The sequence below is a fragment of the Heptranchias perlo genome, chromosome 3, assembly GCF_035084215.1.
Source record: "Heptranchias perlo isolate sHepPer1 chromosome 3, sHepPer1.hap1, whole genome shotgun sequence".
In the NCBI taxonomy this organism is placed as follows: domain Eukaryota; kingdom Metazoa; phylum Chordata; class Chondrichthyes; order Hexanchiformes; family Hexanchidae; genus Heptranchias; species Heptranchias perlo.
In genome coordinates this window covers 120,601,154-120,626,471 of record NC_090327.1, presented here as the reverse complement: position 1 = coordinate 120,626,471, position 25,318 = coordinate 120,601,154, and the positions used below count along the sequence as shown (strand labels likewise).

Genomic DNA, 25,318 nt, shown 5'->3' with positions numbered 1-25,318 from the left:
TACAATATAGCTAAAAAATCTGGCATGGTATAATCGCAACATAAAGATGGAATTTGAAGGAAAGGGGCCGATTTTCTTCCCCACTTTTTAAAAATGAAACTATTACTTTTTTCCCTCCCCAAGTCTAAACGCATTCTAATTTTAACACGACACCAAGGTATCTGTCTGGGAGAAATATGACTGTAAACAATGAAATAGGAATGTGAAGCATGCAGGATCGTGTGGAGTTTGAAGGCATTCTTGGGGCTAATAAACAGGTCGGATGCTCAAAGCCATGACAAGCTGTTGTATTGCAATGACAGGAATGGTAATTTGATGCAAACAAACACACAACATGCAACATGCAAACTCCACAGTCTATCTTTGCAACTGGGAATCTTGAGTTTTTAGCAGTAAATTTGTCTCAGATTTCGTGCCGGGTTTCTGCAGAGAGCAGGGTGCAATGCTCTGGGTCCTGGAGCGGATTAATCCCAGTGAGCGAACCTGCTGCCCATCACCACAGCCAGGTTCCCACGGCGCATGCGCCCAACCGGCCTCTGCCCGCGTGCCTCGACCCCGGCCGACCGCGACGCATGCGCGTTCCCGCCGCCGAACCCGCCCTGGCCGGTCGGCCGGCCGGCACCGCGCAGGCGCACGGCGCTCGCTCTCCCTCATCGGGTGGGAAGCGAGGGCGAGTGACGTCAAAGGCCGCTGATTGGCTCTTGCCCGCAGGGTCCGGGATACGGGGTGCGGGAGGCACCAAATTAATTGTCGGTGCGGGAGGCGATTTGGAAACAGTTTGAGGAGCGATCGGCTTCGCGAGGAGCAGAGAGGAGCAACTCTCCCCCCGCCCCCCCCCACCGCCCCACTACCCCGCCCGGCTCAGCAAGTTGGGGAACAGCCTCCCTCTCCCTCTCCCTCCCGAACCCCAAGCCTCGGGATTAACATTAAACAGGAGGCAGGTCCTGGCTCCAAGTGCCAGGCGGGCTCTGGGAAGAGTCCCGGCCCTTCTTGGGGGGAACCATGGAGTACAGCACTCCCAAACCACAGCTCTCATCCCGGGCCAATGCTTTCTCCATCGCCGCCCTCATGTCAACTGGAAACTCCAAGGAGAAGGAAATCCAAGAGAACACCATCAAACCCCTTGGTAAGTCAACCCTTGGACCCAAGAGCCCGTCTCAGGCTCCCAGCCCAGCGCCTCCCCACCTTACCTGATGGTTAAAGTGAAATTGTTTCATCTTGGTTAACTCTAATGTGTGTGTGTGTGTGTGCTGAAGGGTAAGAATAACGCGAGCTAACTAGGGTGCTCTGTTCAATACTTTCAACTTGCAGAAGTTGGACCTTTGAGGAAAATGTTGCTTCCATAAAATGTCTTGAGCGTTGCTTGTCCGGGATGTAATATTCAATGAAAGGCAGAGTAAACGAAGCACGGTTCACATTATAAAGTTGGCCTAAAGTGCTCGGTAATTGGAACCGTTTTCTTTCCTCAGTTGGGTTAACACTCCTGCGGTCTTGAGTCTAATTCCAGATTAATAAACCGAACTAGGGATTTGCAGCCACGACGTGCTTGACAAGTCGAGAATATTGTTAAATTGACAAACGTGTACACGCGCATTTCTTCTCCCCCCCCCCTCTAAACAGAACAGTTTGTGGAGAAATCATCTTGCTCTCAGCCCCTGGGTGATCTGAGCAGCCTGGAGCTGGGAGATTTCAGCGGCAGTGCATCTCCGGTATGTACCGAGCCTCTCATCCCCACCACCCCGACCGTCCCCAGCGAGGAAATGGCCAAGATCACCTGCAACCTGGAAACTAAAGATTTGTGGGACAAATTCCACGAGCTGGGCACCGAAATGATCATCACCAAATCTGGCAGGTGAAGAGATTCTTTACATTTCTACAGTGAAACAATTGATCTTATTAACGGCGTAGGGTTTTTTTTAGTAAAATTGTTGTGTTTAAATTTCAATCTGGGGCCTGTTGACAATCGATTTATATCAAAGTCAACGGAACCAATGGTGAAAGTGGCTGAAATTACATATCGAGATTAGGCAGCGAATTAATTTTAAAGAAACACGTGTCGTGATAAATACGTTGAAAGCGACTCGAGGCGTTTTCTATCGGTTATTTCGTTTCTTTCTGCTTTTTCGCTTTATATTTCATCACCGGCCACTGCACAACTGGTTGCTCGGTGTTATCAATTGAAGATAAACGGGCATCGAGTCACTCACAATCCCGTCGATTTCAATGATACTGTTTTGCAATAAAGCAACGATCAGTCAGTGAGCTACGGACGGGACACTAGATTTGTACATTGTGATTCTGTGGCCTGTTCTCCCCTTACCGCGTTACCAAAAAAAAATACAACTTGTTAAAAGCATAAATGTGTAAGCGGCTGAATTAGGCGCTATCTCTGCTATGCAAGAACTTTTCTTTTCACTGTGATGTGTGTAAGACAAGAGCCCAGTGAGACGGACATAAAACCAGTGTAATTCCGTGCAGTTAGTAACACTTATAAACAATCTCAACCCCGGGATAATTTCTGAATAAATAAAAAGCTCAGATCAGTAATTGTGTTTGTTCAAATTATAATTATTTTCATTGTTACTTAGTCAAATGTGGTTATGTTAAATGAAATAATTAGTGCTGTAATAATAAGTGTAATAATAATGATTCATTCCTAGTTATATTGTAGAGGTGTTTGCAATTCTGTTAAAGGGGTAATTGTTGTTAAAGGATAATAATATTGATATTAAAGGATAATAATATTGATATTAAAGGATAATAATATTGCTGCCATAACATTGAGCCGCATGTAAATCCATTCCATTCCATCCGATTCTATTTCAAATAGTGTTTATAAATGTTTCCCTGAATTTGAATGATTTAAGAACGGATACAACACTCATAAAACACAGAAAACGCTGGAAATCTGAAATAAAACCAGAAAGCGTGGCGGGTACACAGCAGGCCAGCTGGTCCCTGGAGCGCGCTTCTCGGACTCACCTGTGATGTTTGCAGATGCTCCAAACTCCTAACTGGGCAGAATAATGACCTCCCATCCTGAACCCTGTTGAAAGGGGGCGGGTGGCGGGGAGCAGGAGAGGGGGGGGGGGCGGGGGGTCTCTGTTTAGTTGTTTCTCTGTTGGAGTTGCTCATTTCGGGGCTGAAAATGCATCGACTGGGAAGTGACAGTTAGAGGCTATTCCGGAAACGTTGTCTTGTCACTTTTCCGCTCTGCCTGATCTGAATGTTCCCAGGATTTTCTGAATTTTGGGACAATTTTGCAAAGCGAAATGGTTGAGTTGAAGGGTTTGTTTTCTTTGTTTGCTGTGTGTCAGGAGAATGTTTCCCACTATCCGAGTCTCACTGTCTGGGATCGACCCTGAAGCGAAGTATATCGTGCTGATGGACATAGTGCCGGTGGACAATAAGAGATATCGTTATGCCTATCACCGCTCCTCCTGGCTCGTGGCCGGGAAAGCAGACCCGCCCCTACCTGCAAGGTCTGAACTTTGACTGACTTTATTAATCGTGTTTTATGCTGGAATCATTCCTTCACAACCCTTGATATTTCTATATTTAACCCTGCTGTCTGGACTGTATTTGCTCGAGGAATTATCAAACTGACCGAGTCCCGGTTTCTGTAGCTCACTGTTGTACAATAGAAAGCGCTGGCTAGCCACAGATGTGACATTGTTTTAGCCACATGCACGAATTTCAGTGGGAAATGCTTTACACATAATACAGGTAAATATACTTCACACGTGTATATTCACTTAACAAACATCTACCGCCATTCAGTAACCAAGGAAGTAAAACACTCAACGATCTGAAACACTCGCACACTCTGCCTTTCACCAGACCGTTTCACCGACAAACACACAGAAAGGTTTAAGTTACACCCGCACAGGCCATGCGAATATAAGATCACACGCCCAATGACGGCGTCTGTGAGTTACTTTTTTATTTACTAATCAGAAATGCAATTCGCCCCATTGCTGCAGAGTAGCAATAGGAACAGTATGGGACCGGGACATCCAGGACACCGGAGAGTGGGCTGGGCTGTTATAACGCTCCTAGTAAAATCCCAGCTCAGAACTAACCAGCTGTTGAGATTTTCTCACCGTGCCCCCCCCATGTTCTCATCGTGCCCCCCCCCCTGTTCTCACCGTGCCCCCCCCTGTTCTCACCGTGCCCCCCCCCCTGTTCTCACCGTGCCCCCCCCCCTGTTCTCACCGTGCCCCCCATGTTCTCACCGTGCCCCCCATGTTCTCACCGTGCCCCCCATGTTCTCACCGTGCCCCCCCTGTTCTCACCGTGCCCCCCCTGTTCTCACCGTGCCCCCTTGTTCTCACCGTGCCCCCTTGTTCTCACCGTGCCCCCTGTTCTCACCGTGCCCCTTGTTCTCACCGTACCCCCCCTGTTCTCACCGTGCCCCCACCCCTGTTCTCACCGTGCCCCCACCCCTGTTCTCACCGTGCCCCCACCCCTGTTCTCACCGTGCCCCCACCCCTGTTCTCACCGTGCCCCCACCCCTGTTCTCACCGTGCCACCCTTGTTCTCACCGTGCCCCCCCTGTTCTCACCGTGCCCCCTGGTCTCACCGTGCCCCCGCCCTGTTCTCACCGTGCCCCCGCCCTGTTCCCACCGTGCCCCCCATGTTCTCACCGTGCCCCCCATGTTCTCACCGTGCCCCCCATGTTCTCACCGTGCCCCCCCATGTTCTCACCGTGCCCCCCATGTTCTCACCGTGCCCCCCATGTTCTCACCGTGCCCCCCATGTTCTCACCGTGCCCCCTGTTCTCACCGTGCCCCCTGTTCTCACCGTGCCCCCTGTTCTCACCGTGCCCCCCCTGTTCTCACCGTGCCCCCCATGTTCTCACCGTGCCCCCCATGTTCTCACCGTGCCCCCCATGTTCTCACCGTGCCCCCCATGTTCTCACCGTGCCCCCCCTGTTCTCACCGTGCCCCCCCTGTTCTCACCGTGCCCCCTTGTTCTCACCGTGCCCCCTGTTCTCACCGTGCCCCCCGTTCTCACCGTGCCCCTTGTTCTCACCGTGCCCCCACCCCTGTTCTCACCGTGCCCCCACCCCTGTTCTCACCGTGCCCCCACCCCTGTTCTCACCGTGCCCCCACCCCTGTTCTCACCGTGCCCCCACCCCTGTTCTCACCGTGCCCCCACCCCTGTTCTCACCGTGCCACCCTTGTTCTCACCGTGCCCCCCCTGTTCTCACCGTGCCCCCTGGTCTCACCGTGCCCCCGCCCTGTTCTCACCGTGCCCCCGCCCTGTTCTCACCGTGCCCCCCCCTGTTCTCACCGTGCCCCCCCGTTCTCACCGTGCCCCCGCCCTGTTCTCACCGTGCCCCCCCTGTTCTCACCGTGCCCCCCCGTTCTCACCGTGCCCCCCCCCGTTCTCACCGTGCACCCATGTTCTCACCGTGCCCCCCATGTTCTCACCGTGCCCCCCATGTTCTCACCGTGACCCCCTGTTCTCACCGTGACCCCTGTTCTCACCGTGCCCCCCTGTTCTCACCGTGCCCCCCTGTTCTCACCGTGCCCCCCTGTTCTCACCGTGCCCCCTGTTCTCACCATTCCCCCTGTTCTCACCGTGCCCCCTGTTCTCACCGTGCCCCCCCTGTTCTCGCCGTGCCCCCTGGTCTCGCCGTGCCCCCCTGTTCTCGCCGTGCCCCACCCTGTTCTCACCGTGCCCCCCCTGTTCTCACCGTGCCCCCCCTGTTCTCACCGTGCCCCCCTGTTCTCACCGTGCCCCCCCTGTTCTCACCGTGCCCCCCCTGTTCTCACCGTGCCCCCCCTGTTCTCACCGTGCCCCCCTGTTCTCACCGTGCCCCCTGTTCTCACCGTGCCCCCCTGTTCTCACCGTGCCCCCCATGTTCTCACCGTGCCCCCCCTGTTCTCACCGTGCCCCCCCTGTTCTCACCGTGCCCCCCCTGTTCTCACCGTGCCCCCCCTGTTCTCACCGTGCCCCCCCTGTTCTCACCGTGCCCCCCTGTTCTCACCGTGCCCCCTGTTTTCACCGTGCCCCCTGTTCTCACCGTGCCCCCCCTGTTCTCACCGTGCCCCCCTGTTCTCACTGTGCCCCCCCTGTTCTCACCGTGACCCCCTGTTCTCACCGTGCCCCCTGTTTTCACCGTGCCCCCTGTTCTCACCGTGCCCCCCTGTTCTCACCGTGCCCCCCCTGTTCTCACCGTGCCCCCCCTGTTCTCACCGTGCCCCCTGTTTTCACCGTGACCCCCTGTTCTCACCGTGCCCCCCCTGTTCTCACCGTGCCCCCCCTGTTCTCACCGTGCCCCCCTGTTCTCACTGTGCCCCCCCTGTTCTCACCATGCCCCTTTTGTTAATTTTCCAGACTTTACGTACACCCCGACTGCCCGTTCACGGGGGAGCAGCTGCTGAAACAAATGGTCTCCTTCGAAAAAGTGAAACTCACCAACAACGAACTGGACCAGCACGGCCACGTGAGTTGGAGCTGGGTTTTATTCGGTTAATCAAATCTGCAAACGGATCTTGGCCGGCGGAACCAAAGAGTTACCGACAGTACCAACATTAACAAAATGCATGTTTCAAATAAACGCTGATAGTTAACCGTGACAAACCGACCTAAACAGGGTGACGGCGGATAGCCAGGGTGAGCATGTGAGTCGTTACAAATTCGGTCCATGGGATTATTTGCTTTCTTTCCCGGGACAATGTTCCGGAGCGGGGGCTCCAGTTTTTACCTGATGTCTCATTCCTTCTTTTAACTGTCGGGGTGTAAGGTTCAGTCTCACCCCCAAACAGACCCAGTCCGCAAAGTGCTCGTTGTGTTTCAGATCCCCGTGCAACGCCGGAACCACCTTTTAAATGTACAGATACCGCCAATACACCGGGAAGACAGACACCCTTTAGATGTGACAGTCTCAGACTCCCAACTCGATCCGATCAAACTAAAATCCACAGGCTCCCCGTTATTTATTTATTTGCGTTTGTAAGTTCTTCGTTTACTTTAAAATGTCTGAGCCAGGTCAAAATTATATTTAATAATGACCCCGCATTGACAGTTAACAATTCTATAGAACGACAAATAGTTCAGTTAAAATGTACCCGCGACTTATAATGATCTCCATACGAACAGGAGTGGGCCATTTATCCCCTCGAGCCTGAGATCGTGGCTGATCTGTGACCTAACTGCACTTCTGTTAATGCCTTTTCCCGTTTGATTTCACCATGTGGAAAAGTGAATTATTTGGATATTAATTGCTGCTCCCCTCCCCGTCACTCGTGTTGTGACACTGAGCTCCGTGTAAAGTACAGGTGTGTTAAATACAGGTTACCCCGTGTAATGTACAGGTGCGTTATATACAGGTTACCATGTGTAATATACAGGTGTGTTAAATACAGGTTACCCTGTGTAATGTACAGGTGTATTATATACAGGTTACCATGTGTAATATACAGGTGTGTTAAATACAGGTTACCCCGTGTAATGTACAGGTGCGTTATATACAGGTTACCCTGTGTAATGTACAGGTGTATTATACACAGGTTACCCCGTGTAATGTACAGGTGTATTATATACAGGTTACCCCGTGTAATGTACAGGTGTATTATATACAGGTTACCCCGTGTAATGTACAGGTGTATTATATACAGGTTACCCTGTGTAATATACAGGTGTATTATATACAGGTTACCCCGTGTAATGTACAGGTGTATTATATACAGGTTACCCCGTGTAATGTACAGGTGCATTATATACAGGTTACCCTGTGTAATGTACAGGTGTATTATATACAGGTTATCCTGTGTAATGTACAGGTGTATTATATACAGGTTACCCTGGGTAATGCACAGGTGTATTATATACAGGTTACCCCGTGTAATGTACAGGTGTATTATATACAGGTTACCCCGTGTAATGTACAGGTGTATTATATACAGGTTACCCCGTGTAATGTACAGGTGTATTATATAGAGGTTACCCTGTGTAATGTACAGGTGCATTATATACAGGTTACCCCGTGTAATGTACAGGTGTATTATATACAGGTTATCCTGTGTAATGTATAGGTGTATTATACACAGGTTACCCTGGGTAATGTACTGATGCATTATATACAGGTTACCCTGTGTAATGTACAGGTGTATTATATACAGGTTACCCCGTGTAATGTACAGGTGTATTATATACAGGTTACTCTGTGTAATGTACAGGTGTATTATATACAGGTTACCCTGTATAATGTACTGATGCATTATATACAGGTTACCCTGTGTAATGTACAGGTGTATTATATACAGGTTACCCTGGGTAATGTACAGGTGTATTATATACAGGTTACCCTGTGTAATGTACAGGTGTATTATATACAGGTTACCCCGTGTAATGTACAGGTGTATTATATACAGGTTACCCCGTGTAATGTACAGGTGTATTATATACAGGTTACCCCGTGTAATGTACAGGTGTATTATACACAGGTTACCCTGTGTAATGTATAGGTGTATTATACACAGGTTACCCTGGGTAATATACAGGTGTATTATATACAGGTTATCCTGTGTAATGTACAGGTGTATTATATACAGGTTATCCTGTGTAATGTACAGGTGTATTATATACAGGTTACCCTGTGTAATGTACAGGTGTATTATATACAGGTTACCCCGTGTAATGTACAGGTGTATTATATACAGGTTACCCCGTGTAATGTACAGGTGTATTATACACAGGTTACCCTGTGTAATGTACAGGTGTATTATACACAGGTTACCCTGTGTAATGTACAGGTGTATTATACACAGGTTACCCTGTGTAATGTACAGGTGTATTATATACAGGTTACCCTGTGTAATGTACAGGTGTATTATATACAGGTTACCCCGTGTAATGTACAGGTGTATTATATACAGGTTACCCCGTGTAATGTACAGGTGTATTATATACAGGTTACCCCGTGTAATGTACAGGTGTATTATACACAGGTTACCCCGTGTAATGTACAGGTGTATTATATACAGGTTACCCCGTGTAATGTACAGGTGTATTATATACAGGTTACCCCGTGTAATGTACAGGTGTATTATATACAGGTTACCCCGTGTAATGTACAGGTGTATTATATACAGGTTACCCTGTGTAATGTACAGGTGTATTATATACAGGTTACCCCGTGTAATGTACAGGTGTATTATATACAGGTTACCCCGTGTAATGTACAGGTGTATTATACACAGGTTACCCTGTGTAATGTACAGGTGTATTATACACAGGTTACCCCGTGTAATGTACAGGTGTATTATATACAGGTTACCCCGTGTAATGTACAGGTGTATTATATACAGGTTACCCTGTGTAATGTACAGGTGTATTATACACAGGTTACCCTGGGTAAATATATCATTCGGTGTAAATCGCAAACGAGTGAATTTCCTTTAATTAAAGGCGATAACCCGAAAGTAAACGGTCACTTAAACGGTGCACAGTAACAGCAAATCACAAATATCAGTCAGGCTATACAAATATAAATGTATAAAATGGTTTACTGGTGTCTGAACAAATCAAACTCCCTATTTACTAAATGGGATGAGAGAGATTTTCCCGGCGTTTTAGAGATCGCATTCCCCGCTTCTCTTTCTTTTCTCCATGAAATCCCCACATTAGCGATAGCTGCGGAACATGGGGTGTAACACTGTGCAGTTTGAAGACTGTGGGCCGTTGTGTTCCAGGGAGCTGGCGCAGATTCGGTGACTTGTCTGTTGCGTGGAAGTGTTTAGAGACGATCAATGTATTTGTAGAAACATTTGCGTTCGGGGTGTAATTGTGATGAATTAATTCCACAGATAATTCTAAACTCTATGCACAAATACCAGCCCCGAGTGCACATCATTAAAAAGAAAGATCACACCGCCTCTCTCGTCAATCTAAAGTCTGAGGAATTCCGAACTTTCATCTTCCCAGAGACAGTTTTCACTGCAGTCACCGCCTACCAGAACCAACTGGTGAGTTCCTGCTATAGATTCCAGCAAATCGCCGGGGAGAACAGGGACAAATCTGCAAGTGAATTGCGAGATCTGATTTCCCAACTATCCGCCAATACAAAGTGCGGCCCGCTAGAGACTGGCGCAATAAACAGGGATTCAGCACATCACTAAAGATGGGGCGTCTGATATTTTTGTTTACAAGATTTTGTTCATATAAATACGTCTTGTCAAAATAATAAGTGGCACATGGAGGGAAATCCGAGTTTGAGCGATTCGGGTCTTTCTCATTGACAATATTGTAAATCCCGCCGTCCTTTTCACCCCTCGACACCGTTATTGACGCTGCATTGTGTTTATAACTTTTAATTTATATTTAATTTAAGGAGAATTAATATTGAGCCATTTCTGTTTCTTTCCAAAACCTATAATCTGTGGTATAACGCCCATGCCTCGGACGCAAACCCGGGGAGTCGAGGCCAATCCCGGGATTGCCTCGTGTCTCCGTCAGTTTCACCGGGATTAAGTTTGGGATTTTGGCCGCGGTCGGGATCTGCAGACGGTAAAACCCGGAGCGAGCCCGACACCCCGCTTGTCAATGACACACCATCGCCGGGACCCTGAGCCGTGCTTGAACTGACGGTCAACCTCATCAAAACACATCGCCGGAGTAACAGGCGGTGAACGAGTTAACGGCAGCGATAGTGCCGACCGGTTCCTGAGGCCAGAAGCGACCTTGCCCAGTGAGGGGGCGAAAGGGTGGCGGTGATGTGAGCAGAGCTAGCTACAGTTTCAGCTGGCATCCTGACTCTTTCTCTGGATATGGGCGTCGTGGGCAAGGTTGGCATTGATTGACCCTCCCTAGTTGCCCTGAGAAGGTGATGGTGGGCCATCTCCTTGAACCTCTGGGTAGTGTTTTTTTTAGGGGTAGTTAAGAGTGGTGCGGGACTGGGGTCACATAGAGGCCCAGACCCAGGTAAGGTCGGCAGGTTTCCTTCCCTAAAGGATGTTAGTGAACTAGTTGGGTTTTTAACCACAATCCGACAGCTTCTCGGTCACTTTTACTGAGCCCAGATTTTTATTTCCAGATTTTTTAAAACTGAATTCAGATTCCCAAACGGCCCAGGTAGGATTTGAACTCAGGTTCTCTGGATTATTAGTCCAGTAACACAACCACTACATTACTGTAACCCCTCCTCGTGTACAGTCACATTGCTGACTATCCGATTCTTGAATTAGTTAACCCACGAGCTTACAAATTGTACTAATTCCCTTTCATGCGCCAGATGTTCCTATAGAAAGAGACTTATCATCAATGTTTCTCTCTCCAGATCACCAAACTAAAAATCGACAGCAATCCTTTCGCTAAAGGATTCCGGGACTCCTCCCGGCTGACTGATATGGAGAGGTACTGTTTTCAGGAGTAAGGCTCGTTTTTCTCAGTTCAATAAGATAAGATGCAAATGGCGCGGTTGTTAAAATGCAACAAAAAAAGAAACAGCTTTAAGGAAATCGAATTTATTCCGGGTTTTAAATTTCCTTGCACGTTTACTCTTTTTAATATCCGGCTGCGTGTTTAAATTCTTACTCCCAAACCTTGCTGCATTGTGGAATCCAAAAGGATCCCTCGGATATAACAGGGGAGGTAACAGAAAGCACCACAGGGGGGAATCAGATACACCGTGTGGGACTGGATCATTTCATTAACAATCTCAAAACAAACCTCCTTACTGAAAGTGCACATCAGCCGAGAGAGTTGTGAAATTTACGGAACACTCAAGGCATCTGTATCTCACTATCTGTGCAAAGGTGGTAGTTACAGTGAGGAGGTGTGAGAATAAAGTCACTCCGAAGCCCGTGATCTAATGAGAAGCATAATGCGATGCTCTCGGGTAGGTACAGATTAAAATAGTTTATACATCGGCTGCTGTAGACTAAATTTCTTGATTAAGAAGAAATGCTTTATTGGGACCCCGATCTTAGATCGTGTCTGTATAGTGTCATACTCGGTCAGCAAACCACAGTTATACTATGGACTGCGCATCAATTTCCCCCCCAGCTAGGGAGAACTCTGCCCATGCGTTTGCAGGAACATAGGAGGAGGCCACTCAGCCCCTCAAGCCTAGTCCGCCATTCAAGTAGATCATGGCTGATATGTACCACCCCATTGATCCATATTCCTGATACCCTTACCGATAAAAATGCAGCTCCATTCTCTGCAGGGATAGAGATGTCCCTTTCAGTTCATATTCAAAGCAGTGAAGTTTATAAGAGCTTGAAACTTATTTTCAGTGTTTTAGAATGTGTTTTTGCACTGGGCTTCAGTTATACCACGCCCTATGGGATGTCCATACAGTGGGAGACGACCTGCTCCAGGGGTTGGCCTTAAGCCTCTTGTTTTACGGTACTTTCATGCTCCACAAAAGTGAGCGCCAGGTCTGGTTGGGATTTGGAAAAGGGATTTACACTGGTTGTTCCAAACCCCATCTTTAGTTCCCAGTGTTTAAATCCTTTTGACTTTCTGACCTCACGGGATCACCAGGTTTGTTGTAATTGAAGTATAAGGAGACACTTGTTATTGAAACAAGAATTTTAACTGGCCATTATTCCAAATAGCGAATCGGTTTGACAATTGATTAATGAAACATTTATATCAGGTGTTCAATGGGAGCTGTGAACTCCACTTCATACTGGGAATTATTGACCGGACTGCAGACGGCTGCGTTTACAGTTTAGGATGTGCAGTTAATGTCTGAACCTCCGGCTGATGGAGGAGTGGTTTCATTCCCCGCTACAATACCTCACCTAAAGACTACCTTTGGCTAAATCCCTGTCACATGCCAACTAAAACTGCTTTGCTGCAGCACTAAAGCGGGTATAAAAAACATCCTCGGTGTCAGATCAAGGCCAGGCTACCCAGTCCCCTGGTCACTTAAACACGGAAACACACTCCGCAAACACTTTGCATCCATGTGGAAGTAGCAGTGTAACTGCAGCCTTGCTGAACCGCTGTCCGGTTCCCATCATCAGACCAAGTATTCGAAAAAATAGTTGAGATTTCCATCACCATGAAACCGTCTGACAATAACAGCGGCCTGTTTTTAACCATTTTCTCTTGGGGTTTTAAAAATATGTAAATCTATTTTATTGGCGTGTACTTGTACACACAACCATGTACAGAAGCATGTACGCACACACTGGCGTGTATACACACAGGTATGTACACACACACACAGTATCAGACTGCATCGGGCCTGTCTGATGCCACAGTCTCCGAGGTGGACAGTGTACAGCGTGTGTACAAGCGTGTGTACAGCCTCGAGTACCCCTGAAGTGAGCGGAGACCTGTGAACATGGTATCCGTGATTCTAAGCTCTTGTGCACAAACATACTCCCCGTTACTTTCTGCAAAGTCCGCCCTCTTTCTCTGTACCTTTTTGTCTACCTCACCGATTTCAGGTGTTCTGTGTTGGCTTAAAAAAAGGTCTGAGTCTATCTTTAAAACGATGCCGCAAATCTGGGAAATGAACCCAGCAGAGATGGGTGGGAACTTCCCAAAAATCCCAACACTGCGTATTTTGAGCTGTTTACAAGACAGCGGAGGCGGGGGGCTGAAAATTACATTGACTGTTCCTTCTGATAAATGTGTTTAAAAAGCGAAACGAAAAATATTTGGTTGAAGACAGCGAACGGTAGAAATGGGAGTGCAGCTTCGTAACTGCAGGACCAGTGTTTGAAAGTCTCATTTGTCGGAACCCTGTTCGGGGAGAGGATTGGATCTGATCGATTGCTCCTCAGAGACGGGTAGAAATGTGATTAGTTTACAGTCAGTTACTGGGACAAACAGTGCAATAATTCGATTCTCCCTGTAACTGATTGAAAGCTGCAGCACACAGACCCGGCCCCTCACATTAAACACATCAAAATTGTAACTTGACAGCGACTGCACTTTAGCCGAGAGGGAATCACAGACTCGCTCACACGGACTCCGATTAAAAGCCGCTTTAAGGATCTGGACAAAGGCAGATTTTTTTTAAAGCGAGATAACCAGATGCATCTTGTCAGAAAAATTAATGCAAATACATCCATTTTTAATAACTGCAATTTCAATTACAAACTTTGATCTGTAGACTGGACAAATTCAGATCCCAGGCGTCGGATTTCATGGGGATTTTGCAAGCAAAGCCCTGATATAAAATACAAGTAAACTCTGACCGAATTGATATGTGGAATGACACGGTGAATGTTCTTTACACAAATTTGAGCTCATGAATTATGTGCAGACGAGATATTCCGAGTTTCTCATCATTGGGATACTGTGATCGTTCAATCCCATTACTCCCCCCAATCATTTGATTCACACCATCCCAATCATTTTATTAATGTGCGGGGGGGTGCGCGCTGCTAAATCGGTGCTAACGTCCGTTAGTGTTAAATGTGTCGCTTTCTCAAAGTATGTACACAGCATTCTCCCGAGACTGTCACTGATTCACTGATCAGGCACTGCTGTAAACACGGAGTAACTCGGTTGTAAACACGGAATAACTCGGGAGTATCTGTGTTTAAAACACGAATAGTTACCATTAATGTGCACAAATCAAGGAAATCATTGCCATATGCAGAACAGATTTGTCCAAATATTCCCATATCCCGGCCTGAGGTATGTGTTTTAATATTTGTCGATGTTTTTGTCTGTACTTCAATTTTTACTTTTCAGAAGGGATTCAGCGTCACGGGTTCAATTATGAGCCGATTTTAAACAGTTGGTTAGGCAGATAGTCAGAAAACATTACAAATATGACTAAATACTAACTAGTAATCCCAATAATACCTGTTTGGAGTATTTGGATTGGCTGTGTGGAGCTGTGGTCTTGTCGAGCCACAGTTTAAGAGTTTGATTGAGCCTGAAAAAGGCAAGGTTTTAAAAAATATTGAAGAAAAAACTTCGTGGATTCCCGGGAAAAAGGGTTAAAATTTGGAGTGAGTGAATATCACCATAGGATTTAAAATGCGGAAAAGTGTATTATTTTTAACCTCTTTATACTACGGTCATGAATTTATTAATGAAAATCATTATTGGGGTTAGCAAAACATATTTAATCTTTTATTATTATCATAACCCATTCACTGATCTGTAAGTAAAAATCAATACCTGTTTTTAATATTAAGCTTTGTAAACTATTTCAGCCAGTGCTGTTTGGGGGAAGCGATGAGTGGAGCTTTGCAGGGATCAATTGTGGGATCCCTACTCTCTCTCACTTTACACTGACCACTTGAGGGAATGCAAACTGGTCAAGTTTGCAGATGATGCCAAACTATGTTGAACAGCCGATTGTGAAGAGGCAGCTCTGGGGAGAGTGCAAAAATGACAAAATATGTAAATAGGGTGAAGAGTGAAATCTAATGGGACAAATGTAAATTATTGCATATAGAAAGAAAGAATGCAGAGCAGTAATAAACAGCAAACTGAATGTTGAATAAATAACCAAAACAGCAGGGCAGAAATCACCAGTCATTCTGCTCAAATTGTACTGAACTGAGAGGTTACAACTATCAGGAAAGGCTGAACAGGCTGGGGCTTCTTTCCTCTAGGAAAGAGAAGGCTGAGGGGTGACCTGATAAAGGTGTTTAAGATTATGAATGGGTTTGATCGGATAGACGTAGAGAAAATGTTTCCGCTCGTGGGGGAGTCCAAAACTAGAGGTCATAAATATAAAATAGTTACCAATAAATCCAATAGGGAATTCAAGAGAAACTCCTTTACCCAGAGAGTGGTGAGAATATGGAACTCACTACCACAAGGAGTAGTTGAGGCAAATAGCATAGATTCATTTCAGGGGAAGCTAGATAAACACATGGGGGAGAAAGGAATAGAAGGATATGCTGATAGGGGGTTAGATGAAGGGGGGGTGGTAGGTGGCTCGTGTGGGGCATAAATGCTGACATAGATAAGTTGGGCCGAATGGCCTGTTTCTGTGCTGTAGACTCTATGTATCTATGTATACTGGTCTGATAAATTGACTGCACATTCCTGATTGATTTTTACTCAGTGAGCAAAGCAGGATAACTCTCTGTAGCCCATACAGCTCATGAGTAATACAATCTCACCAGTCATGAAGTGAAAGTCGATAAAGTAATACACTGCTGGCCAGGTATTTATCTGACATCTACTGATACAGGGTATCTGTCGAGTTTCACTCGTTAACACTAACTCTTCTGTACTGTAGGGAAAGTGTGGAGAATTTAATCCAGAAGCACACCTACGCACGATCACCGATCCGGACATATGGGGGAGACGATGACGGTCTAGGAGAAGAGAGCCAGGCAGCACAGACCAGAGGTAAACAGAAAGAAAGACAGAACTTGTATTTCTATAGTGTCTTTCATAACCTCAGGACATCCCAAAGCACTTTACAGCCAATGAAGTACTTTTGAAGTGTAGTCACTGTTGTGATGTAGGAAACATGGCAGCCAATTTGTGCACAGCAAGATCCCACAAACAGCAATGTGATGATGACCAGATAATCTGTTCCAGTGATGTTGGTTGAGGGATGAATATTGACCAGGACACCGGGGAGAACTCACCTGCTCTTCTTTGAAATAGGGGCCATGGGATCTTTCAAGTCCACCTTACAGGACAGGCGGGGCCTCGATAGAACCAGCCAGAGGGAGAGGAGACTTTCACCCATCAGTGTAGTTTAGTTACAAAGGGTGGAATTGGTCTTTGACAGTAGTGGAAAATGGATGATAAAGAATCGTTGGCCTCTTTTACACCTCGCCTGATTTTCTTTTCGATTGACTGCTGATTCACTGGAGCTCTTTTTGTACGATCTCCAAAAACCAATTTCACACCAAAGCCAATCCCCGCGTCCAACCCGCCGCGCTCCGGTCCCCGCCGCGCTCCGGTCCCCGCGCTGAACCTGCCACGCTCCGGTCCCCGCGTCCAACCCGCCACACTCCGGTCCCCGCCGCGCTCCGGTCCCCGCCGCGCTCCGGTCCCCGCGCCGAACCTGCCACGCTCCGGTCCCCGCGTCCAACCCGCCACACTCCGGTCCCCGCCGCGCTCCGGTCCCCGCGCCGAACCTGCCACGCTCCGGTCCCCGCGTCCAACCCGCCACACTCCGGTCCCCGCCGCGCTCCGGTCCCCGCGCCGAACCTGCCACGCTCCGGTCCCCGCGTCCAACCCGCCACACTCCGGTCCCCGCCGCGCTCCGGTCCCCGCGCCGAACCTGCCACGCTCCGGTCCCCGCGTCCAACCCGCCACGCTCCGGTCCCCGCCGCGCTCCGGTCCCCACGTCCAACCTGCCACGCTCCGGTCCCCGCCGCGTTCCGGTCCCCGCCGCGCTCCGGTCCCCGTGCCGAACCCGCCGCGTTCCGGTCCCCGCCGCGTTCCGGTCCCCGCCGCGTTCCGGTCCCCGTGCCAAACCCGCCGCGTTCCGGTCCCCGCCGCACTCCAGACCCCGCGCCGAACCCGCCGCTTTCCGGTCCCCGTGCCGAACCCGCCGCGTTCCAGTCCCCGCCGCACTCCAGTCCCCGTGCCGAACCCACCGCGCTCCGGTCCCCGCGCCGGGCCCACCGCGTTCCGGTCCCTGCCGCACTCCAGTCCCCGCGCCGAACCCGCCGCGCTCCGGTCCCCGCGCCAGGCCCACTGCGTTCCGGTCCCCGCCGCGCTCCGGTCCCCGCGCTGAACCCGCCACGCTCCGGTCCCCGCGCTGAACCCGCCGTGCTCCGGTCCCCGCGCTGAACCCGCCGCGCTCCGGTCCCCGCGCTGAACCCGCCGTGCTCCGGTCCCCGCGCTGAACCCGCCGTGCTCCGGTCCCCGCGCTGAACCCGCCGCGCTCCGGTCCCCGCGCCGAACCCGCCGCGCTCTGGTTCCCGCTCCGGTCCCCGCCGCGCTCCGGTCCCCGCTCCGGTCCCCGCCGCGCTCCGGTCCCCGCTCCGGTCCCCGCCGCGCTCCGGTCCCCGCCGCGCTCCGGTCCCCGCTCCGGTCCCCGCCGCGCTCCGGTCCCTCAGCACAATGCACCACACAACATTTGATCTAAACTAACAACACCTGAACAGTCTATCTCCATTCTTATTCTCCATCGCATACTTTGAGAAAGCAGCACTTCTTGTTACATAGTGTAAAATCTTTCAAATATAAGCAGAAGCCAATTAATAAAATGTCTATTTGTGTCTCCAATGCACCAGATGCCAGTTTTGTTGTGCATCCCTCTGAAAAATAAAGGCATTAATTCTATTCATCAAAATAGCATCCCATCACTTTAAATTCCTGGGATACCGTTCCTTCAGTGTCAGTTGAATACTTTTAGTAACAGCTTTGCCATATCTCATGCCGGCATATGGCAATGTTAGCTTGGCTCAGTGATTGCACTTTCAGCACTTCATGGCCCCACTCCAGGGGCTGGGCCAACACTCCAATGCCGTACTATGAGAGTGCTGCACTGTCGGAGGTGCTGTCTTTTCGACAAGATGTTACACTGAGTTCATGTCTACCTGTTCAGGTGGGTGTAAGAAGTCCCAGAGCACTATTTGAAGAAGAGCAGGGAGAGGGATCCTGGCCAACATCAAAAGTAATTAATTGAAGCGCCTTGGGGTGTCATAGAATCATAGAAAATTCACAGCACAGAAGGAGGCCATTCAGCCCATCGTGTCCGCGCCGGCCAGAAACAAGCCACCCAGCCTAATCTCACTTTCCAGCACTTGGTCCGTAGCCTTGTAGGTTACGGCACTTCAGGTGCACATCCAAGTACTTTTTAAATAAGTTGAGGGTTTCTGCCTCTATCACCCTTTCAGACAGTGAGTTCCAGACCCCCACCACCCTCTGGGTGAAAAAATTTCTGCTCAGCTCCCTTCTATTCCTTCTATCAATCACTTAAAATCTATGCCCCCTGATTCTTGACCTCTTTGCTAAGGGAAATAGGTCCTTCCTATCCACTCTATCTAGGCCCCTCATAATTTTGTACACCTCAATTAAATCTCCCCTCAGCCTCCTCTGTTCCAAAGAGAACAACCCCAGCCTATCCAATCTTTCCTCATAGCTAAACTTCTCCAGTCCTGGCAAAATCCTTGTAAATCTCCTCTATACCCTCCCTAGTGCAATTACATCCTTCCTGTAATGTGGTGACCAGAACTGTACACAGCACTCAGGCTGTGGCCTAACCAGTGTTTTATACAGTTCCAGCATAACCTCCCTGCTCTTATATTCTGTGCCTCGGCTGATAAAGGAAAGTATTCCATATGCCTTCTTAATCACCTTATCTATCTGTCCTGCTACCTTCAGGGACCTGTGGACATGCACTCCAAGGTCCCTCACTTCCTCTACACCTTTCAGTATCCTCCCATTTATTGTGTACCCCGTTGCCTTGTTTGCCCTCCCCAAATGCATTACCTCACATTTCTCCGGATTGAATTACATTTGCCACTTTTCTGCCCACCTGACCAGTCCATTGATATCTTCCTGCAGTCTACAGCTTTCCTCCTCACTATCAACCACACTGCCAATTTTTGTACCGTCTGCAAACTTCTTAATCATGCCCCCTACATTTAAGTCTAAATCATTGATATATACCACAAAAAGCAAGGGACCTAGTAATAAGCCCTGTGGAACCCCATTGGAAACAGCCTTCCAGTTACAAAAACACCCGTCGACCATTACCCTTTGCTTCTTGCCACTGAGCCAATTTTGGATCCAACTTGCCACTCTCCCTTGGATCCGATGAGCTTGTACTTTTTGACCAGTCTGCGATGTGGGACCTTGTCAAAAGCCTTGCTAAAATCCATGTTGACTACATCAAATGCACTACCCTCATCAAGTTCAAGTTAGTCAGACACAACCTTCCCTTAACAAATCCATGCTGACTGTCCTTGATTACACCATGCCTTTCTAAGTGACAGTTTATCCTGTCCCTCAGAATTGATTCCAATAATTTGCCCACCACCGAGGTTAGACTGACTGGCCTGTAATTACTCGGTCTAGCCTCGCTCCCTTTTTAAACAATGGTACAACGTAAGCAGTCCTCCAATCCCCAGGCACCACGCCCGTATCCAGTGAGGATTGGAAAATGATGGTCAGAGCCTCCGCTATTTCTGCCCTTGCTTCTTTTAACAGCCTGGGATACATTTCTTCCGGGCCTGGCGATTTTTATACTTCTAAATATGCTAAACCCCTTAATACTTCCTCTCTCACTATGTTTATCCCATCCAATATTTCACACTCCTCCTCTTTAACTACAATATCTGCACCGTCCCCCTCTTTTGTGAAGACAGATGCAAAGTATTCATTAAGAACCATATCAACATCTTCCGTCTCCACACATAGATTACCTTTTTGGTCTCTAATAGGCCCTACTCTTTCCTTAGTTATCCTCTTGCTCTTAATGTATTTATAAAATATCTTTGGGTTTTCCTTGATTTTACTTGCCAATATTTTTTCATGGTGTTTCTTTGCTTTCCTAATTTCCTTTTTAATTTCACCCCTGCACTTTCTATACTTCTCTAGGCTTTCTGCAGTATTGAGCTCTCGGTGTCTGATCTTACCCTGTATGCTCCTTGACATTCAGAGGGCTCTAGATTTGGCAGCCCCACCCTTTTTCTTTGTGGGAACATGTTTACTCTGCACCCTTGAATCCTGAGGACATGAAAAGTAATATATAAAATAAGATCTTTTTATATTTGAGAGGTTATCAACTGAGAGTATTATGTCACTAAATGTTGCTGTAAAAATGATAATCGAGGCCAATTTTAATTTGATTTCTTGAAATATGGTTTCAGCTTCTTGAAACATACAATAGCAGGTTTGGTACCTTAGCATGTAATATAATTATAATAACTATCGGGATTGAAGAGGCAGCTAGTCTTGTTACAGTGACCTAGGAAGACACTTGCAGCTAATTTCTACTAATCTGTCACAGACTGAGCGAAAGCTTAAACAGCAAAGAACTGCATTCAGTGGTCAACTATTTTTGACATTACATTACAGACCATGCTGCTTATTGCTTTAGAAGGTGTGATATATGTGAGTGGGAATGGATCAGTTATGTATATCCACTGTCACATTTTTTAAAAAAAACGATTAGTTCAGCGTTATGTATGAAATACTGACAAAGTGGGAGAACCTTCACCACACGGACTGCAGCGGTTTAAGAAGGCGGCTCACCACCACCTTCTCAAGGGCAATTAGGGATGGGCAATAAATGCTGGCCTCGCCAGCGACGCCCACATCCCATGAACGAATTTTTTAAAAAAGCTGGGTTATTGAGGTTCAGAACTGATGCTCTTTAAACACGCAAATAGAGTTTACATCAAAGAAAACTGTAACATGCAAGTACATACAATTAAGTTACAGCTATTTATGATACAGTTTGTCAGTGCTGTGATATAATTACTATAATCTGTTAATAATTTAGATCCTATGGTCTCATGAGTGACCAACATGTGAGGGTGCAGTTATACTACCTGTTGGAGTCTGGAACCTGCTGCAGACCAAGCAGACCCCAGTTATACTGCCAGTCCTGCACTGTTCTCTGGTCAGGGAAAGCAGAATCCCTCATATACATGTAATCCAGAGCTCTGCTCACTGGCATCTTAATGTTGGTTGAATTTTAATGTTAATAAAACTGAAGGGACTAATGTTAAAAGTTTTAAAAAGTTGCCTGGCGGTCCATGGTTTGCATGGTTATAATTACAATGCAGTGAGTGAGATCGTGTCACACCACTTACTGAATGACACCACACAGTTTGCAAAACTGAAACATTATACTCCAGACATCACCATCTAATTACTTTCCTACAATCCCTCGAGTCTCAGACTGGGAGAAGCGAGTTTGGTCCAAATGACAGCAGCAAAGCAGGAGAATAGTCAACTCTGTGCTGTTACATTTAAAAAAATATTTTCATAGCTTCTAGACAAATCCCTCTAATTAGAGATGTCATTATTGATAATACTGAATCTATACAAGGTATTGGAGTGATTACATTAGCCCAAAAAACCATGAAGAATTTCAAATCCAGCAATTAGTTAAGGCATAAAAAATGTATTGTCCGATTTTCTACATCGGATTCCAGATTTCATTCAGAACCTCAGTCCGGCTATTTAACCCTGGGGATGGAATATTTAAGGAACACTATTTATAACAAAGTCTGCTCTCTAGTCATTGGCAGAGCTTTCCACTGGAACAAAAGCTCTTTAATTTGGTTGATAATCATTTCAGATTTGCAATATTTTTGCATTTCAAATGAATTATTAAAAAATATTGTCAAATTAGTAATTTCACTTTTTAATTACACTTGTGTATAGCACAAGCATTATACTCTCCTTTATACAGTCTGGTTCTGTCTGCTATAAATGATAACTGACCTGTTACCCTAACTATTAACCCTCCTGGGATGCAGGTTTCATTACTGGCTGCGGTAGATATAGTTTGTGCCTCTGTTTTGAGTCCTATTTTGGGGTCTGGCCGCAGACGGGCTGGTTTCTCGTCCCACCTGTACTGACTTTTCAGACCATCCCAACATTAGAGAAGTTCCTGAGCAGAGCTGGAAAGTTACCAATGCAGTGTTTCCAATATTACCCCAACAGAGTAGATGCAGGCCCCAGGAATTTGGCCCATATCACTATACCACTTTCACTGGACCAGTTCAGTAAACCTGACAATGAAAAAGGTGGATATTTGCATTCTCAGCCATTTTCCTGGTTGAAGCTATCCAGCTGAGAGAGAGGATCCTCTCATACTGGCCATATCGTGTTGGAGCAGCATTCCCACCAGAACCAGGGTCAGCCTAGATATGTACTCAAACCTTCTGACACAGAGCAGAGAGTGCTACTGCTGATTGAGTCAAGCTAACATTCAAATATGATCCAAGTCTCTAAACTAAGGTGAAGGCAGAGAAGAATTTTGTTCAGCCAGAAGATCTGATGATAAACTGAGGAAGCTATAACTTAATCATAAATCCTTTGTGTGTCGAGTTCTTGACCTAGAAAATACTGACTCCATTGAATTGGATCAATTTCCAATTCAGTAAAGAGTAGGATCTAGGTTTAGGTTAGGGAGAAGATAAAAATGGTCACATCAGATCCTGAGAAAGGATCTGAATTGCTGGAGCAAGCTGGCCGGGGTGAAGGACTGACTGACTCATCCTTCTACTTGTTCCACTTTAGCATCAATTAAAAAGTCTCTAATTACTCTCCACATGGAAGATTGAGCCCACAGACTGAGTAATGCAGCATTCTTATGAAAACCAACATGCACAAAAAATTTAAGCAAAGAAAGTCATGTTGTCTAATGATCAATACTGAAAACCACAGAATAGCACATTAACAAACTACAAATTGTTTCTTAGTAATCCTGTAACAATTAGATTGTTATTAATTTATTAAATATTCTCACTGGTAAATTACCTCTTATACAAAGCCTCGTATTCAAGGAGTTAAGTATTCTGCTGAGTTAGCAGATTCTTGTTTTGAATGAACGAACTACTTACCTTAAACCCTCTATCTGTGTCACTGCTTTATGTTTCTCTGTTTTCCTTTTATCTGGCAGGATCGGCGTTTACAACTTCAGATAACTTATCCCTGAGCACTTGGGTAGCATCTTCCTCCAGTTTCTCGGGTTTCCAGCACCCTCAGTCCCTGACTGCAATCGCGACAAGCACGGCCTCACTAGCACCACCCATCCCTCACCCCATCCAAGGCTCCCTCCCACCCTACAGCCGCATTGGAATGCCTCTGACACCATCGGCGATCGCAAGCTCCATGCAAGGAAGTGGCCCAACGTTCCCTACATTTCACATGCCCAGATACCACCACTATTTCCAGCAAGGGCCATATGCTGCTATCCAGGGTCTGCGGCATTCCTCAGCTGTTATGACTCACTTTGTATGATTGACTCAACAGTGGTGCATTTCACACAAGGGAATGTGGCATTTGTGAAAGATGCACAGAGCATCTGGGACATGCCGTACAACAATAATTCAAAGGTGCAGACCAAGCAACAGCTCCTGCAGGGCATTGCCAATGAAGAACTACAACTCCCAGAATGCATTGCAGCAACAGGACTACAATGCCCAGAATGCATTGCAGCAACAGGACTATAATGCCCAGAATGCATTGCAGCAACATGACTACAGTGCCCAGAATGCATTGCAACACAGGACCGACAATGCCCAGATTGCACTGCCACAACAGGCCTACAATGCCCAGAATGCATTGCCACAACAGGACAATAATGCCCAGGATGCACCGTTGCCAACTAAGTTGCAGCAACTACAATGCATTGTCACAAGATGCAATCAGATGAGGGAGGTCATTCAACCATGATACAGTTTCCCCTCTCCTCCCAATAGTATTACTAGGCCTGTCATTGTAGTGAACTGCAAACACTATACTGGTTTGTGAGTACTATATCAGATTGATAAGCCGTATGACAAATGCACCAAGCCCAGTGATCCAGTATAGCACAGCTCCAGTTCTTGCAGTACATTCCTGCAGTACACGCAACAGCGTTCAGCGTGCATTGCAATAGTGAAACCCAAGCACCTGCCGTGTGCACTACACCACACGCTGCAACTGACCAACTGAAGTCTTTCAGCGGGTCAGTATGTGCAGTCACATCTCTGATACACCAAATGTGTGTGTGCCAGTAGAAACCCAGTAGAATGAGTCACAGTCTCTGCAGCTTGCTGTGTTCATCATTTAATGTCGTACCATTTTTGTGAGCATGTTCACTCTGATTTTTAAAAAAAAGTATTAGAAAAAAATCCATACTGTGTTTTCCCTCATGTAGATTATATTCAAAAGAAATCGTGGAGTTACATCTATTAAGAATTGTTTTCTAAAAGTGCAATATATTTATTTCTGCAGGAACTGATATATCAATGTAATGTAATATTTGAAACCTAAGATTAAAATTGAGTATTTGTAAACTGCACTGTCTGTGTATAGTCACTAAATGAACATGTTGCTCTATATTAGTGTGTGTGTGTGTGTGTCTGATTTTCTCTCAAATCGTGCCACGAGTAATAATATGGATCAGTAACAGCACCTCCTCTTTCTTTGTTCGTGAGAAATGATTTTCAATATTCTCACCACTCATTCTCCTACCCAAAAATAATCAAAACCTCATTGTCAGAGTCAAACACTGTAAGCTTTTAACTCTGTGCTTTTATTTGATACAAAGCACAGTTGCAGACATTCAGTTGTAACCATCGAGAGCGTGACCATTCTCTGTTCTCAGATCAAGTACAGCAACATGACAGACACTGGTTTGTATAGAATCATAGAATGGTTGCAACACAGCAATAGCAATCCAGCTAGTCCCACTCCCCCACCCTTTCCCCGTAGCCCTGCAAATTTTTTCCCTTCA

At 46.9% G+C, this 25,318-nt stretch overlaps 1 protein-coding gene across 2 annotated transcripts; it reads left to right on the top strand.

The window, feature by feature from the left end:
• The first annotated feature begins 797 nt into the window (after positions 1 to 797).
• Positions 798 to 24,926, top strand: tbx20 (T-box transcription factor 20). 2 transcript variants are annotated; one of them, XM_067976584.1, is made up of 8 exons: positions 798 to 1,126; positions 1,621 to 1,852; positions 3,318 to 3,482; positions 6,346 to 6,454; positions 9,819 to 9,977; positions 11,288 to 11,364; positions 16,184 to 16,296; positions 23,498 to 24,926. In XM_067976584.1, the coding sequence occupies exons 1-8, from the start codon at positions 1,003 to 1,005 to the stop codon at positions 23,836 to 23,838; spliced, it is 1,320 nt and encodes a 439-aa protein (XP_067832685.1). In that variant the 5' UTR covers positions 798 to 1,002; the 3' UTR covers positions 23,839 to 24,926. The 2 variants fall into 2 exon arrangements, with proteins under 2 accessions (XP_067832685.1, XP_067832676.1); XM_067976575.1 differs by having other exon boundaries at positions 11,288 to 11,379.
• The last annotated feature ends 392 nt before the right edge of the window (positions 24,927 to 25,318 follow it).

What these genes read in the sequence shown, in the direction of transcription:
- tbx20 (XM_067976575.1), top strand. Translation starts at nt 1,003, where the DNA reads ATGGAGTACAGCACTCCCAAACCACAGCTCTCATCCCGGGCCAATGCT. An exon ending in ATCATCACCAAATCTGGCAG is followed by an intron (nt 1,853 to 3,317) that starts GTGAAGAGATTC and finishes GCTGTGTGTCAG; the next exon opens with GAGAATGTTTCCCACTATCC. An exon ending in CCGCCTACCAGAACCAACTG is followed by an intron (nt 9,978 to 11,287) that starts GTGAGTTCCTGC and finishes TTCTCTCTCCAG; the next exon opens with ATCACCAAACTAAAAATCGA.